Below are 12,751 nucleotides of genomic sequence, written 5' to 3' on the forward strand. Positions count from 1 at the left end.
TTGCTTGCTCTTTGTTTCTGCCCAGACTTGTGCCTCCTCAACACAAGGGCTGGAGACCAGCCTGTGCCCAACACCTACTTGGGGCGAGGAGCCGAATGTCCCCTCTGGCTGCTGTGCCTCAGGAACCCGCTCGTGGTGCTCAGCGCAGTCGCCCTCCCTCTCTCCCTGCCACGACTGCCGGTACAGGCAGTCCTCAGCCAGACCCGTGTTACAGAAAGCAAATCAAATTATGTCCCTCGGGACTCCTGTGCTGCTCCCAGCAGGGATGGGACCCCCTAGGAGCCAGAGCGTCCCATAAATCTTCGCCGTCGTCGTGCTGTGCTGGGGGCTGTCTGCCGGGGTGTTGGGTGTGCAGCCCCACACCGGGCAAACTCTCGAATGCCGAGTTGTGGGGCGGGGGAAGGATGCGGGTGAGGGGAGGTGATGGGGAGGAGCTGGGCACCAGCACCTTGCGCTGCTCTGGTCCTGAGCTGGTTGCAATGGTCCCAAAGCTGCTGCAGGATAGGTGGGGATGTCTCGCTGCACACCTATGCTGCAGGGCTCAGCTCTGGTAGAAGTGAAGAGGGTGGCTGGAAGGGAAGGGCCCAGGTTAGCTGGGAAGGTGCTGTTGTGGTGGTTCCCTTGTCTGCACCAGGAGCAGAATGGGTCCCCACGGTGCTGGTGCCCAACCTACTGTGGTTTCCTTGGGTCTCTGTTCCTCCCAGCAGCTCATCCACGAATGGCTGCATGTGCCATCAGAGATGGTGGGGAGCTGTGTCTGCTCTCAGTTGCCCAAGGCATAATGTACCCCACGGGCTTCAGGAGGGGAATGTAACTTTGAGAGTGTCCACCTGTGGCATGCCCTAGAAAAAAGATTTTAAGATCTCAATCATTAGAAATCAGTCTCAATCATTATAAGGTCTCAATCATCAGAGCAGCCCCCAAAAGAAAGCCAGTTGCAGTGTCTCCAGTGCAGATCTCACTCCCCACAGCCTCATCCCATCCTCTTTTCCTTTGAATTTAAATTTCTTTTCACTTGTGAAAGCTGTGGCTGGGTGCTGCTGCTGAGGCCACATGCACACCTTTCCCTGCACCTCTCCTGTGCTGGAGGTCTTGTTTTTACAGCCCGCAGTTAATTGTCCCTCCAGCGGGCAAGTGGTTGGAGTGCTATGAAACATTAAGGTTAAACGATGATATCACAACTCACAATGTTTGCATTTTACATCCATTTGCAAACACAAACCCTTCGCCTCATTAATCTTTTGCAATCCGTGGGATTTTTTTTCCTCCCCCTAATGAAATTGTCCGTTTGGGATGCATTTATTTCCTTCTAACAGCCGCGTGACAGTTCTGCTGATGGAGTTTGCATCCAACTTTGTTACTGGGTAGTGACACGTCAGGCTGACGGATGCATGTGTGTAATTATTTTCTCGCAGTTCGATTTAATTAATGCTTAACCTCATCAGAGCCCTACAGCTGGAGCGCTCTCCTGGCAGGAATCGCGCACAGCAAAAGGATTTCCTCCTTTATAGAAAGGCTCCAAAAGGGCTCCAAGTGCTGCTCTCACAGAAGGACGGGATAAACCAAACCAGAAAACAAACAGCCTGATGCCCCAGCCCAACAAAATCAAATCTGGGATAAGCTTTGCCTTGCTTCGCTTCCCTGCACTAAGTGCATTTAAACTGTTGCCTATTGCTTGTCATTAAATCTGATTCTGCACTAAGTGTTTCTAACAGCTCTGGGAAAGGTCGTATTTTACTGAGATCGACTTTAAAAAAAAAACCAAACCCGACAACAAAACCATACCACCCTCTCCATTTACAGTACCATATAACTTTATTTTGTCTAATGCTTTTTTCATACAAACTTTCTCCCAAAACACTTTTATCGAGTGAAGCGCATTTAGAGTTTATAAATAATAGAGGGAGAGTGAGGATGATAAAAGCTGAGGTGCAGGAGGGCTGGAAGGAGGGTATCTCCGCTGAGGGCTGGCAGTGCAGGAGGGAAGGATGCTGTGTTCAGCAGGGTCTAGGTTTCCTGGTTCCCAAAATGCAGCCAGGCTGGTACCCAGAGCATCCCATCCTGGCTGTATCAGAACGGGGCTAGAACCGGGAAGCGATGCCTTGGGAAGGGTGAGGCAGCCGTGCAGGAACCGAGGATGTGGGTTTGGCCGATGGACCACCCTGTGTGCCCACCCCACAAGCTGGGTGGGATGTTGGGGTGGGGGGCTGGGAGGTGTCCCTGGGGGAGGTTGGTTCGCGCAGAGAGGGGGTCTGGTGCCCTCTCCTGGGGCAGGCCTTTAAAAGCACCCTGGCTTGGAGAATAAACGAGCCATTAACGGGGCCTTTTGCCCGAGGTGGGATGTGCTGTTTATCAAGGCTGCAGCTTCCTGTGTTTTAGAAGGTTTTGGCTGTGCCATACGTTACCCAAAGTTACCCTGGGGAGGAGAGCCATGGCTCGGCAGGGCTTGCTCATGGTCCCTGCTTTTGCCAAGACACGGCTGCCTCCCATCTCGCCCCATCCATCTATCCCGCAGTGCCCATGGAGCATTGCATTGTACTGGTGAGGCTTGTTTTGGGGTTCAGCCAGGAGCTTTTGCCTCATCTGAGTCGAAGCATCACATCCAGCTCCTTGAGTTGGTCCTTGGTGAAAATAAAACCCTTCGCAGCTGTGCAAAGGCTGCCATCTGGGATCAGTGTGATCCCAGTTTTCCATGGTGGGAGCTGAGGGGCTGTCACTTGGTATTTGCACCACCTGCCCCGGTGCGCGTTTTTGGGCATAGGCAGAAGGAAAAGGGAAGATCAATGAGGAGAAAGAATTTTCGTCAGCTGAAGCCATGTGTGTGCGTGCGTACACCTGCTGCAGTGACAAACCAGAGCAGAGCGTTTCATTTGTAAAGGGCTTCTTTATCTTTTTTTGTGTTGACTGGATACATTTCAAAAGAAAACATTTGTGTATTTTTTTTTTTTTTTGCCTTCCTAAAACTGCATCTAATTTATCTTTCTCTGGCCACATTTGGGTTTTCAGTTGACTGGTGCACTTTTCAGGGGTAAATTAATTAAACTGAAAATTTCCACTTTAGCTAATTGTATAGCATTGCATCACCCTGCCATCCCCTGGTGCTCAGACCTTGCTGCAGTGCTGGGGAGGGGTCCCCTCATCTTATTCTTACTGGGAAGCCTGGCAGCAGAGGGGCTTCTTGAACACCCAGGAGACTGTGTTGCATGAGGCAAGCGAGTGTGGAGGTGGAGTGAATCAAACCCAGTCAAGCAGGGAGGTCATAGGTCTTTAATGCTGTGGTGTATACAGGGTTTGGCCCTTTTTCTGGAGGGGAGTGATGCAGAAAAATCCTTTTGCATTGGCAGTGGGGCTGTGGCTGTGGGGCAGAGGCATGCACGGACACAAGTGTCACCCAGGGTGGCACCACTGGGAACAAATATGAGCCACCCCTTCTATTATAACGTGCAGCTTGGAGGGATTAAGTATCTGCAGTCAACCTGGTCTCACACAGGAGTTATCCAAGTAGCTCCTGCTATTTATTTCTTTATTTTAACTCAGTTTTGATTCGTTTTGCATCCACAGTTGTTTCTCCGAGACACTCTGTAATCCCCTGGCTTTGGGGAAGGGATTTAAAATGTCAGGATTATGGTTTCCCCCCCCCTCTTTTTAATGACAAAACCACACCTTTAAAAAATATGCATGGCTTTAGTTAACAAAAGGTCTTTGGGGATGACAGAGTCTCTAATTCCTGAATTTTATTTCCTTAGTCCCCATTTAGCATTAACATTACCATCTTTAATTACACCATAACAAGAGGTGTTTGCCTTGGCACCCCGCCTTGCTCCCCCCTAAGTTAATGTCGTGCTCAAAAACGAGCGCCCTGCCCTGGCACGTGGCTGAGCTGCGATCTATTTGAATGGATTAGCGAGCTTGTAAATCCGCAAACAGGATTAGAAACGAGACATCTTCCTTGAGCTCCCCCTCCTCGCACACACCTCTGCCTCCTGCCCCACCTCAGGGGCGCAGGTGAGGAAGGAGAGCTTTAGTTTTTGTCAAATCTAAAGAGCAGGAGTAAACTGGATGTAAGGGGAGGGTAGCTCCTTGGGGGGGCTGCTGCAGAGAGTTGCTGGCACATTACAGGTACCCAGCGCTGTGAAGTTGCTGTTTCCCTGTCCTCTGTCTTTTAAGCATCTTATTCTGCTCTGCAATCGGTTGTGGCAATTAAGATCTTTTTTTCTGCTATTTGGTGTTTTTCTCCATCTTTTTAAAGAGAAAAGGGGTGCTGACCAGGCAGGACTGCTTGGCTTTAATTGGGTGCTCTCCCTGTGCACCCCCATCAGCAGCTGCACGCGGGTGCTCTCTGCTGGGAGTATCCTCAGCCCCACCCTGAGCATCCTTGGCCCAGCCACAAGCATCCTCAGCCTCATGCCCTGGCGAGCAGCCTGCCACTGAGGCCAGCCACTGGAGCTGGTGCAGAAAGTGATGTCCCAAGCACAAGCATCTCACAGGGATGCTTCAGCAAGATTTTGGGGCCAATTAAACATGAAATCAGGTTCACAGTGGGATCAGTTGAGATTAGTGCTCCTGCATCCTACAGACTGCCTCGGCTGGGCTCTGGGACCCCCAAAACCACTGCCAAGATGCGTTCTAGCATCCTTGATATCACGAAGGGGTAGAAGCGCATCCCTTGCAGCCAGTTCCCTGCCCCAGACGCGTGTTTCCAGGCTGACCTCTGCCACTGCATGTTGGGTCAGAGGAGACGTTTCCGCTGCGGGCTGGGGACCTGCGCCGGGTCTCCCGACTCCTGTATTTATACATCCTGCGCAGTGCTGGGTAATCAGAAAATGCAATATCGCTGTCACCAGCTCTCCGAAGACATCCAGCCTGAGTAATTTAACATGTCAGCGCCATCCATCACGGAGACGCAGCCGGCAAACAAACGCAGAGCGGCCGGAGGGGGCTGGGACTGTGGCTGGTGGAGTGGCTGCTGCCTGAACCAGCTGCCTGCTCTGGCTGCCTGGTCACCTCGGTGGGGTGCAAGAGTGGAGAGAGCACCAGATCCCTCCTCTGTCCACCCCTGGCCATCTGCCTCACAGAAGGGACCAGGTCTAGCTTATGGGAAGGTGGCAGAAGGATGTGGTATGTTCTGCCTGCGCGGGCAGCGGCTAGGTCCCTCACCGGGGCAGGGGAGATGGCTCTGCTGAGCCCTTGGGGGAACTCCCCCCATAGCTGGTGTCTGGCGCCTGGACCTGGGCACTGCCGGCAGCAGAAGAGCCCAGGGTAGCCCCTCTTCGGTGATGGAAGGGGATGTGCAGCAGAGCCGCAGCCCTGGCTGGTTGCCCGAGGGCCAGCATTAGAAGCCCAGGTTAATTAAGTTTTTCCTCACTGATGTGAATAAGCCTTATTGGTTTTACCACCCAGTCCCTGGGTGTGGGTGTATCACAACATCGGATGTTTGCTGTGATGTGGGGGGCTGAAGAGGGACTGACAACGGGTTATGGTTTGGGGTGCGAGGCTGTAAAACCCCCACACCCCATGTCCAAGCACTAAATGCTGCTGTGTGCAAGCACTGACCCCTCCTGCTGCTGTCACAAGCAAAGGAGCTGCTGCAGCCTCTGCCTGCCCCCCATTGAGCCCCCCCGAGGGCACTGTACAGCCAGGTCGGGACATGGATGGGGCAGAAGCCACGTGCCGAACTCCTGGCGTCCCTCTGGCTCCTGCCAGCCACCTCTCGTTGTGGTGATTAAGGATTTCAGAGGGCAGAAGGCACCACTCGTTTTCTGTTCTCCTGCCAAGAAGTGAGGAAATTGTGCTTCAGCCTAGAATAAAGGATTTTTTAAAAACAGTAAAATATTTTAATGGCAGATTAAAGGGCCACTGTTGGCCCCCATAGGCCTCTTTGCTTTAAACTCTTCATGGACTGAAGGGCTTCTGCCAGTTAGGCTGGGTTGCTTTTAAGCGTCCGTCAGTCCTTGGCGGGTGCAGCAGCTGAAGCGAGCCAGGCTCTGCTGGCATCCCACCCCATCCCCAGCTCGGGGAGGGAGATGCCGGATAAACCGGGCCAGCCCTGCTCCTTGCCATGGCTGCCGTACCAGCCGCTGCAGGGACGCGTGCTGCTGCCCATCATGGTGAGCTGGGGGAGCAGATGGGCCAAAGTGGGTGCTGAGGGAGAGAAGTCGGAGCTTTGCCATGCAGCAGGGTCCCAGGTGCTGTGTTCCCCCTGCACTGATTGTCTCTGCTGGGCTTGCTTCGGAGCAAACACCTAAAATTTGCTGTACTTCACCATGTAGCTGTCCTTGAGGAAAGCAGCTTCTACACTCAGAGATTTTTTTCTGTAAGTGTACATTGCAATACATTTGTAAAATACATTCCTGGGGATAGAAAGCAGCTTACATTCACATTGCAATTGGCACTATGGGGTCTTGATTCTTGACTAGGGCAATAAGGAACCAGTGAAATCACGTGTGGCCAAAGTCCTTGGTTGCTTCGGATGACCCCAAACAGAGCACCTGGGCCAGGAGCTGTGGGTGCCGGCCAAACCCGGCAGCTCTGCCAAGGAGCTTCCAGCTCCTCCTCACTGCCATGTATCCCAGCTGACAGGGCTGATTTTTTCCTCTCTGTTGCTTGCAGGTGGCATCGGGTTTGGACGTGCCAAAGGAAACTCTGGCTCAGAGGCGGACGATGAAACCCAGCTAACCTTCTACACTGAGCAGTATCGGAGCCGGAGACGAAGTAAAGGTACAAAATGACATAGGCACTGGGGTCTAAAAGGAAAGAACTGGTTGAGCACCTTTCCATGGGTGGTGCTGTCTGATACTGTATAATCTAGATAAGGCCAGACTGTAGTGGTAAGGACATCCCAAGATGTGCTGTGTGTGTGATGCAGCACCATGCTGGAGCTAGAAATAGCGTTTCCTGGTGCTGTTGCTGAGGTTCTGGGTTTCTTTGATCTTTTTTAGTATCAGTTACGTTACACATGCCCTGGCATTTCCCTAAAGTTGCACTGGTGGGTGGTGACTGTGTCCACCACCGTCCTGGTGCCTGTGTAGGGATGTCACCTTGGCAATTCCTTGCTCCAAACTCCTGTTTTCTGCCCTTTATTTCCCATACAAAGCACCCATCAGACAGAAATTTCCCAGCCTTCCTCTTGGCACAAAGGCAATTAAAAGGAACAAATTCAAAATGAGGTCTGGGGCAGGGATTTGTAGACCGGAGTCCCTTCAGACTTTTTTTGTGACTTAGAAGAACTGAGAAACTGAAATATCATTCGCAGTTTGAAATTAGCGTCCACATCTCCTCCGGCCACATCACTCTGGATGGCTTTTGTTTGGGACCCTCGGACCAAGTGCTTTGACGGAGGACAAGGGCGAGCCTTGCTGCTGCTGCATTTGAAAAATCACTGTCAGGAAATAGCTGTATTGGGAAGCAATTTAAAAATTCCACAGTGGGTCTGCTCCTTCCATTTGTTTTCCGTATTAAGCCAGGCATCAGCAGAGTGCAGCATGCCAGATAGATGCCTGCGCCCACCACAGCAAACGCGGCCCCATTTGTTTCAATGATTAGGCATTCCAATAAATGCTTGCAATGTGTTTATTTGAATGTGAAATTACCTCAACACCTCTGATCAGCCTGATGATTGCACATGGGAATAAACACACATATGCAAAGGGGTGTATTGCATTTATTCCTGCCAAAGAGCAGGGCATTCAATTTTTTGTTTCCTTTTCCATGTGTTTTAGAACCATGAGAAATTCTCACTGAGTTTAAAATGAGCTTTTGATGAAAAAGCAGGGATAGAATTCATGAGTTAAAGTTACTTGTAGTAGTACGAACATAGCTGTGTTAAGGGGAAAATGGTGTGCAAGAGAAGGAAGAAATTGGTTGTGTTGCAAACAGGGACAAAAGAAATGGTCCCGAAAAGTTGCTGGTGCAGGAGGAAAATTTCCTAAGTGCTGCAGTAGTTTTTTCAATGAGTTATTCTGAAATACTGGGCTGGGTGTGAAGGTCCTTGGGTACTTCAGAAAAATCACTGAAGTCTGGGTTTTCTCAGTTACCTCCAGGGAAGGGGGAGGCATGCGCTAGGTGTAGAAAACTGTTTTGATGAAAAGCAGATAAATCTTTGCGTTCCTGCTGCCTTGGCGCCATTCCCTGAGAGGTCAAGTGCTCTGTCAGTCTCTCGAAGCACGCTTGTGCTGGATGCTGGGTACAAAGATATTCTTATTGACATATAAGCTGGCTTTGGGTTGTTTGTTTAAGCTTCCTTGTAGGGCAAATATAAAGGAATAGATAAATGGGAAGGATTCCTTTTTTTTTTCCTTTGAATAAGCTGTTGTTCACCTGTGCAGCTTTGATGACTGGGTTTGAAGGGGATTCGGGAGGAAGAGCTGCCTCGCACGGTTGTGCGGAGCTGGCTGTTAGATCTATGTTTGAGTTTCTGTGTTTGAGTGATGCTGCGAGAACCCGGTTTGTTCATGTTCGGTGGTGGCTAACCAAGGGGATTGTCTTGCATAAAGTCCCCATTGTATTTCCCCTCCTGTCTAGCTAAGTTTTGCCATCGCTGCGTCCTTGAAAGGAATTTTCCATTATCCTTTGATTGACTCTTCTCTCCCTTGTGGAAGGAAAGCAATAGCTTAGTGGGAAGTCACAGTGCTAAACTCATAATTACAAGTTCGGCAAAGATCCATAATTGGACGAGATCGTAACTCTAATAGAGAAGGATGCATCGTCAGATACAGTTAATTCTTACAGTGATGTTCTTGTATCATTTCGCCATGGTTGTGTGTCATTGCAGGAGCCATGAGATAGATATCAGGTCCAAGGAGAGAGATTCCTCCAAGTTTCTCTCCTCAGATTAGGTTCTGCAGGATTGAGTCTAATTACTGATACTGTCAAGGCGTTGATCCCAGCTGATGCGATGGGAAGTTTCCACTTAGGTGGCATGTAGCTTTGGTTTGACTTTGAGCTTTGTTGGAGCCAGCTGGTTTAAGTAGTCATGGGCTTTGTTTATCTTCTGTAGAAGGAAGACTGCAGGTTTCGTAGTCCCTTGGCAAGGTATATTAGAGGGACATTCCCATAGGTAAATACTGAGTGAGTGAGAGCTTGCTCTGGTAGCTCAGGAGCAGCAGACCTCGTCATGCCTGGTTTTCAGTTCTGGAATACACGGATAAGTGAATGATCAGTCTGGGTACAGAGGCAGGGATGGCTGAGGCATCACCTTCTGTGGTCCCAGTGTATTGCGCCGTGCATCTTCCCAGCTTCTAGGTTTGTGGGATCCCTTTGTGTTCCTGTCTTTGGAAAGTCTCCAGAGAAGTTAGAGGCGGGGAGAACATAAGAAATCATGCAGAGGAGACTTTTCTGTGGAGTCTTGGTTCCTTGTCTGGTGTTGTTAGGCTCAGTCCCATCTCTGGGATTTGTGCTGGGAGAAGCAGCACTGGTCACCAGTGTCTCTGGGGAGCTGGCTCATGCCCAGAAGTGCTCTGTTCATACCCGTCTGCAGTGAGGCACCCCTTTTCTTCACCACAGCTCTGTGCCCAGGCCAGCTCTCCACCACCTACTTTCTGATGGATCAGTGTGACTTCTGCTCTGGATGGCAGTGCTGATGGCAGGGCTGGAGTGCATTCCCAAGGGAGCTGCCATTTGGACTTCATGTCCTGCTTTTACAAGTGGACATTTTTTTACTCATCCTGAGTAAGGCTGTCAGGCCACATGGAGGTGGGAGGGACCCTCAGCTGGGGCCAGCAATGTCTGGTTTGCCCTTCCTCAAGATTTTCCGGGAATTAGAATATTCTTGCAACCTGTTTGCTACAGGTTTGTGCAGTTCAGGGCTCTGCTTGCTGTGGGGGCTGGCTCTCCCCTTTTCCCACTCCCCTGGGAGAACTGGGAAGCACGGGAACCTCTTCGCATGCCAGCTGTGGTACATGGATGTCTCTTGTCTCCAGGGCTGTCAGTCACCTCACATTTCACCAGCGCTGAGGTCTCTGTGAGAGGTAACCTGCCAGTGTTGTAGGGATGCTAATCCACACCCCCAGCTGCTCATCACGGGTGATATCAAGCTTTGATACTTAGTTCCTCTCTTCTTCTGAGCAGCATGGGATGTGTTCAGTCAGGTCCCCCTCTGAGTTCAAGAGGAAAATATTAGCAGCAAAAAAAAAACCCCAAACCAGGGAGGCAGAGCCCATGACAAACCTTGCTTGCATTGTGCATCACTCCTGCTCCATCCCCCTTGCTCTGGTGTGGTGTTTGCTTCCTGCCCAGCAAAACATATTCAGCTCCGGGTCTGAGTTGCAGCCCCCCACTCCCCAGGTCGCATGCTGTGCCTGCCCAATGGCTACTCAAATGGGGGAAAAGTGGGGGGGGAGTGTGTGTGTGTGGATAAAAGAATGGGCATTGTAACTCCAAAGGCCGTACCAGGCTCCCTGCTGGCCGCCACGCTCTGTGCTGGCTCATCAAGGTCTCTGTGAGTTTAACGAGCCCCGCTGGCTCACTGGTGGGGAGGGGGGGCATGAACAAGCCTCCCCCACCTCCGTCTGCTTTCTTGGGCCCTGGCACAGCTGCTCTGTAACACAGAAACGTTCCTGCTCTTTTAAAACCTCTTCCAGGAGAAGGTCTCTAAGGGTTAAACGAAGAGTAAATAAGCATCACATCCAGTCTGCAGAGCAGATGCTGTTGCAGCTTCCTGGGTTAAGGGAAACTGAGGCAGGAAAAGTGCCGGTGTCGTACGGAGACCCTGTGAGGGGCTGAACATCCCGACCCCACTCATCTTGGAGATCTGGAGAGCCTCTTGCCCCCTCCTGCAGCCTGGCTGCTGTCTGCAGCCCTGGGACCTGCCAGGGGTCCCCGCAGCTGCTGGTGAGCCACTGGGACTGGGGCTGATCTTGCTCCCCCAGCTCAGGCAGAAAGGTCAGGCACAGAGAGTTGCTGGAAACCTGGATACATAGTGGAGCGCTGGGTGCAAGCACGAAGCGATGCTGTTGGTACCATGGTGGCTGAGATGTGCTGGAGGGCCCCCGGCACCCTGATCCAGCTGGGATCTCCTGTTGAATGTCCTCAGCTGGTGGCTGCTCTTCAGGCAGGCTCTGGTACCTGCTTCAGCCTCACCCAGACCACCCCGAGCCGGCTCCTCCACACTCGGCTCTGGGATTGTTTCATCCTTCTGGGCATCACCTTTGTTGCAGCCTGTTAAAAGAGGAGAGGGGAAACATCCTGTGCCGTTTTCATGCATCAGTTTTCTTCAGGTGGTACCTTCCCACCCCAGCAACCTGCTGCCATCCCAGGAGAGCTCCCCAGCGCCTCAGAGAAGGGAGGGTGTAGTTTTGGGATCATCCTTGGCCGAGGTCTCCATGAACAAGGCACCCAGCTGTTTCCATAGCATGCAGTGATGGTTTAGACAAATTAGCAGAGTCCAATTATGTACCTTGGATTGGTGTCAGCAGCAAGTGTGTGCATGCGTGTGTGTGCCTTGCTGGCTGGTGAAGTCTTCTGAGAGCTGTTAGAGAAATGAGAAGCTGAGCTTTGATCTGCCTCTGTATTTGGTGTTTAAAACAAGGCCTTTTATACGGGAATATTAGGTATTCGGAGTCTGTTACATATGAGGAAGCTTTGCTTTGATCCTCGCCTGTCTCCGGAGGCAGCAGACACTTATTATTTCATGGGGAACTAAACGAAATGCAGAATGAAATTTGGGTACCGTTCTCCGTGCTCTGCTGGTGCCCCTGGCCCTGCCGGGGCTGAGCGAATGCTGTGGGCAGCATGTCGCCCCGTCCCTGCTGTGCTCCTCAGGGAATCACCCTGCCGTGTCTGCACCAGCTTCAGCTCGCTGTGCCGGCAGCTTTCAAATTGGGGGAGATGCTGTCAGGAATCAAACAGGAGACAAAAGGCAATAAAGCAAACATGTTGATTTGGGTTGCTTACAGTAGTAAGAGGGAATAATAGGTCTGTCCATGCCCGGTGCTGCCTGAATGTGCTTGGGGATCCTTCTCCCTCCCTGCAGGCACTGGCAGCCCTGTGCTGGCTCAGCTGCTGCCCATCCCCTGCTTGTGTGGTCGGTTAGTCCATGGTACAGCCGGCTGTGCCCCAGCCCCTGCAGCGTGGGCTTCTCTGGGAAGGGGACACAGAGCCACTGGCTGCAGGGACACACGGACAGGCCAGTGCTGGTGTCTGGCGCACACCCAGCTGGGTTGTGGCATGTGGAGCTGTGCTGCTCATTGCAAGGCCAGGGTGGAGCATCCCAGAGGGGACAGCTGGGGTCCCATGCAACCTAGACTCCCCAGATCTCTGGGGCTGAGATACCTATGTGCTAAAAGTCTCCTCTTTACCTCCCAGAGCATCAGAGTGCATCCACCCCGCAGGCTGCAGCCCGTGCCCAGACCACTGCAGTGCCCCAGGGCAGTGGTGCAGAGGAGGGATGCTGTTAACTTCCAACCCTTCTCAGCTCTCCAAAGCTCCGTCATGGATGCTGGTTTTTCCAGCGAGCCAACAAACGTGGTGCTTTTGCCTGATGGCTTATTTTGCTCACAGAGCGAGCAGGCACTGCATCAGCACATAAAACCCACGCGGAGCCCCTCTCCATCCTTGTTGGATGCTGTCTGTCCAGCAAAGTTGTGTTGGTGTTGTTCCAGCAGCATCTTTGGTCCTGTAAGTCCCCCGTGGCTGTAGGTGTGAGGCTGCACACACGCTCCTGCCTGTGTCAGGGGTACTGAGCTTTGGGGGAGAGGGAAGCTGGGGAAGGTGGTTGCAAAGCCAGAGCAGAGGGGTCTGCAATTAAAGCCATCCT

The 12,751-nt window shown here is 51.8% G+C and overlaps 1 protein-coding gene across 1 annotated transcript in view; it reads left to right on the top strand.

Moving 5' to 3' along the window:
* Positions 1–12,751, top strand: part of ASTN2 (astrotactin 2) — a 354,170-nt gene that overhangs the window by 112,376 nt on the left and 229,043 nt on the right. Inside the window, exon 5 of the mRNA XM_055802618.1 lies at positions 6,610–6,717. Coding sequence (XP_055658593.1) covers positions 6,610–6,717 — 108 coding nt within the window. The remainder of the gene's footprint in view (positions 1–6,609; positions 6,718–12,751) is intronic.

Source organism: Falco peregrinus, chromosome 1, assembly GCF_023634155.1.
Source record: "Falco peregrinus isolate bFalPer1 chromosome 1, bFalPer1.pri, whole genome shotgun sequence".
In the NCBI taxonomy this organism is placed as follows: domain Eukaryota; kingdom Metazoa; phylum Chordata; class Aves; order Falconiformes; family Falconidae; genus Falco; species Falco peregrinus.